At 42.1% G+C, this 4,489-nt stretch overlaps 1 protein-coding gene across 2 annotated transcripts; it reads right to left on the reverse strand.

Moving 5' to 3' along the window:
* Positions 1 to 4,268, reverse strand: gpatch4 (G patch domain containing 4). 2 transcript variants are annotated; one of them, XM_046314519.1, is made up of 7 exons: positions 4,109 to 4,268; positions 3,679 to 3,761; positions 2,199 to 2,365; positions 1,966 to 2,079; positions 1,738 to 1,853; positions 1,512 to 1,562; positions 1 to 1,359 (listed from the first exon to the last, which is right to left on the reverse strand). In XM_046314519.1, the coding sequence occupies exons 2-7, from the start codon at positions 3,755 to 3,757 to the stop codon at positions 504 to 506; spliced, it is 1,383 nt and encodes a 460-aa protein (XP_046170475.1). In that variant the 5' UTR covers positions 3,758 to 3,761; positions 4,109 to 4,268; the 3' UTR covers positions 1 to 503. The 2 variants fall into 2 exon arrangements, with proteins under 2 accessions (XP_046170475.1, XP_046170474.1); XM_046314518.1 differs by having other exon boundaries at positions 4,086 to 4,188.
* Positions 4,269 to 4,489: the final 221 nt, after the last annotated feature.

The raw sequence follows: 4,489 nt of genomic DNA on the forward strand, positions 1-4,489 counted from the left end.
GGGCTTTCATAGGTTCCGCTTTTAATAAAATCACTTTTATAAACAAATGTAATACTTCTAAATCAGCAGCTTTCATTGGCACTTGTACCTCATCACACAAAGTAGTAAGGGAAGTTTATTGAGCAAAGAAAATACATTACTGTGCTCATACACAGCAACCTCATATCTGATGTTGATATCACATTGTTTAAAACATCCATGTTGAGAATATGAACAATACAAGACCACCATACAAGAAGCTGTATAAAAACACTAGTTCACGACTAAATATATATTTTCTTAATAGTCTGTAATTGAATCTTTCCATACAAATAAATACGTTGACAAGAAACAAAAACATCCTTTTTGCACGGTGTTGCAATAAGCGTTAATTAAAAATATACTGCATTTCATTCGATGGTTTCATGTGTCTATAAGATGTATTAGAGCGCTGACCCAAATCCCTGACCTGTTTCCTTTCCAACAAGGCAACCACAAGTCCTCATCAAACTGGTTCCTGGTGTTTAGCCTTCTTTTTCTTTTTTAGAGGTATGGAGTCCAATACATCGTGCAAACTGTCCTCTACGGTCTGCTTGACCGCTTTGCATTGATTTTTTTTTACCTTTCATTTTAGGTTCCTCCTCCACTGTTCTCTCTATTGCTCCATCCCGTTTCTTTTTCTTTTTTGGAGGGGTGTCCGCCACAGTTTCTGATTGGTTGGATTCTCTATCTTTAGAGTGTTCCATCTCCTCAGCCACCTCTTTGTTCTTGGAGGACTTCTTCTTCTTCTTGGTAGTAGTGTAGGAGTCCGTCTGTTGCCGAGTGGCACCTTCTCCCTCCAAAGCGTCTTCACAGCCTCCTCCGGCTTCACTCTCTATAGAAATGATATCAGTTTCACACACCTCTCCATTTAGATGACAGCTCTCGCCCTCTTCCAACACCTTCCTCTGTTTTGAACGTTTCCTCTTGGTTGGCTGAGCATTGTCTGCTGTATTATCTTCCACAGACGTTAGTTCCTCCTCTACAGGAACCACCGCCACCTTCCCAGTGTTCTCCTTTAAACTTTCCTTCTTTTTCTTCTTTTTCACCTTTATTTTCATGTTGGTACTTCTGGAGACAACAGCAGAATCAGCGTTCTCTTCAGCCAAATTCTCACGGGTATCCTCTGAGTGATTCTTCCTCTTTTTCTTTTTGGTCTTCTTCCCCGGGGTCTCATGGGTCAGTTCAACCTCAGGGATCTGGGCAGCTGGCTGGGTAGTGACGCTATCTGGTGTTGCAGCCGCTAGTTGGTTTTTCTTGCCATACTTTGCCATGAACTCTTGCTCCTGCTGCTCCAGTCTGGCTAGCTTGGCACTCATGGTAAGGCCATGTCTGGCTCCTCTGTTACGAACAGGAATAGGGACAAACAATGTTTAGCTTCCTAATTAAGACCAGGTTCAAGCTCTTCACCAACAGCATGCACCAAGATAGAACACACATTCATGTGATTTGTTTATGGTTTATTACAAAAGTATTGGTGACAAGCAACTTACTTGTGGGCGGTGCGTCCTCCACAAGCCTTCACCAGGTCAGCGTCTGATAGCCTATACAAAGGGAGAGGGAAACAGCATTTATTATTTAAACCTGTGAGTACATAAAACCACTGTCATTAACAATGTATGGGTGTAATCTTCACATCGACATGAAAACAAATAACCTTCACAAACTGATATCAATCCCTGTATGTTGGTGGATGATTTTGGGCAGTGAGGTTCTTACTTGGTGGTGCTGGAGAGGTCCAGTCTCTGGTCCTCATCATCAGAGCTGCTGCTGCTGTCATCTGTACTGGAGGACTTCTGCTCTGGCTGCTCCAGTCCTGCCAGGAGGGTGGCAGACTAGGAGGAAGAGAAATAAAACCGTTCCAGTCCATCCAATCTTTCTGTACTATCAAGGGCACTCATTGGCACAGATATGAGTGTGTTCCATTTGGATTTGTTTTTCCTGTACCTTCACAAAGCATCCATAAAGTTTGTCTCTTCCCAACATGGCTTTTGTTGGCTTCTTATTGGAGATCATTCCTTCCTCTTCCTCCTCCACCAACTTCTTCACCTGCACACCATTCTAGAACAGAAAGGAGGAGATGTAGCCTAAGCCCAATGTAAGTGTGTGAATGTGTGCATGCATGTGTGGCCTAGTGGTAAAATAATCTTTCATTTCACACCCCCCCTCTGAGGACTTACCTCACCAGATTCCACTTCCAGGCTAGAAGATGCTTTGTTGAAGACATGGTCCCACCAATGGAAGGTGAACTGCTCCCCTTGGCGATGTCCCACTCCTCCCTTGTCACATTTCACTTTGACTTTGATAGCCTCAGATATACCATTCTCCTGCCGACCAAGACCTTTACCTGTGAACAGTGAGGGGTCTTCTATTAGTGGTAGACTAAGAATATTAGATCTAGTTACCATTCATAACACCACAGAATTAGTTACAACTGGCAACTACTACTAGTAGGGACATCAAACATTCAGGCTGCTGCACAGACACTGAGACTCTAGTCTAGAGCGCCCGGTTAAATTGTGTTTGAGAGCATTTTTTTACACTCTAAATCGTTAAATTAGTGAGAAATAGATGTCATTGTTGCAATAGTTTGTGAGTGGGCAACATAGACAATCATCTTAAATTGACATGTTTAATTATTTTGCCATATTGAATTGAATATAGCGCTAATTTCACTAATGTGGACAGTTTGTTACTACCTTACTCACAAGCTTGCATTTTCAAACCATAACATTTTGTGGAATTACATATCATTTAACCTCAGATTGGTGATGTTAGTATAAAAGAATATAGTCATCACGATGACATAAGATTTACTGCTCAAAACAGATCAATATCTTTGGTTTTGGACCGTTGATTGTCACACATGCTGGGATGTGCCGAACACGGCGTTCATGAAATGGCACAAAAAAGTTGGGTCAGTCTCTCTTTAAAAGTTGCTGGCCAGCCTCTCGGGTGGCGCATTGGTTTAGAGCACCGCACTGCAACGCTAGCTGTGCCACCAGAGACTCTGGATTCGCACCCAGGCTCTGTCGCAGCCGACCACGACCGGGAGGTCCGTGGGGTGACGCACAATTGGCCTAGCGTCGTCCGGGTTAGGGTGGGTTTGGCCGGTAGGGATATCCTTGTCTCATCGCGCACCAGCGACTCCTGTGGCGGGCCGGGCGCAGTGCGCGCTAACCAAGGTTGCCAGGTGTTTCCTCCAACACATTGGTAAAGCTTCCGGGTTGGATGCGCGCTGTGTTAGGAAGCAGTGCGGCTTGGTTGGGTTGTGTTTCGGAGGACGCATTACTTTCGACCTTAGTCTCTCCCGAGCCAGTACGGGATGAGCCAACATCATTTAACACAAGTTTCAGGAATACAAATTGAACTGTCAACATTCATTTCCAATGGTATTGTACTTAAATCAGGTAAAAACTGCTGAATGAGTCCAAAAACGTGCTCTAAATGTGCTCTGATGGATTTAAATCACCAAAACTGGTTTGCTCTGCCTACTAATGTAATTTACAAGCAAGTTCAAGCTGACATATGTATAACGTTACACTTGATATATAAACTCCTGCCTGTAATCTTAAAATGTTCATTAGCTAGCATATTGCCCATCATTAAATGACTATGCTGTTACTAAATACCTTTCTGAAAACATAACATTAACTTTACCTTGTTCCCAGCCATGACGCAGTAGCTGTTGCTCTGCAAACTTCAGTCCACGGCTCTTTTCCTGAACAGTTTCTGCCATTTTTCTAAAGAAATGAACATGTTAGCTAGCTAACGTTAGCTATATTACACTGCATTTGACAAGTCTTCAGTATCAGATGTCAATATTTATGTATTAGATAGTTGAACAGTAATGCACAAAGAACACTATTTTCTCAAATATAATATACAAATTCTGTTTAAAAGTCCGCAAAAAAAGACTGCTCAGTCAAAGTTCAGTTTGGGTTTAGCTAACAAGCTAGTTAGTTTTAAGAGAACATTTACACTTCAATGCAAGTCATTGCTGTGCTAATAAGGGCTGGCTATAAAATCATAAACAACGACCGGGGTAATAGTACTAATTATTTTACCTCATCTGGTTATCAAGACTCACATTGTTGTTCAAAAGGGATAAATACAAACGTTTTCACAGTTCGACTGGAACCATGAGGTAAATTCAGCAGGCTGACACAGCACCGGAAAAGACTACGCTTCTTATTCTTCTTCGATGAGGTTTAACGGCGGTTGGCATCCAATAAATGTTGCATTACCGCCACCTACTAGACTGGAGTATAACTCCTTTATACTTTGCTTGTAAATACAAAATGTTTTTAAAAATCACCAAATACCCTACCATCTAACCCTAGACTCACCACAATATTCCACTATTTAAATATATCTAGGCATACCTAGATATAGGTAGGCCTAGTCACCACCACACAACACACCCTGTAACTCTTCTGACGTTAAGTCTCATACACCCAAATATCTCTCT

Source organism: Oncorhynchus gorbuscha, linkage group LG19 (assembly GCF_021184085.1).
Source record: "Oncorhynchus gorbuscha isolate QuinsamMale2020 ecotype Even-year linkage group LG19, OgorEven_v1.0, whole genome shotgun sequence".
NCBI lineage: Eukaryota > Metazoa > Chordata > Actinopteri > Salmoniformes > Salmonidae > Oncorhynchus > Oncorhynchus gorbuscha.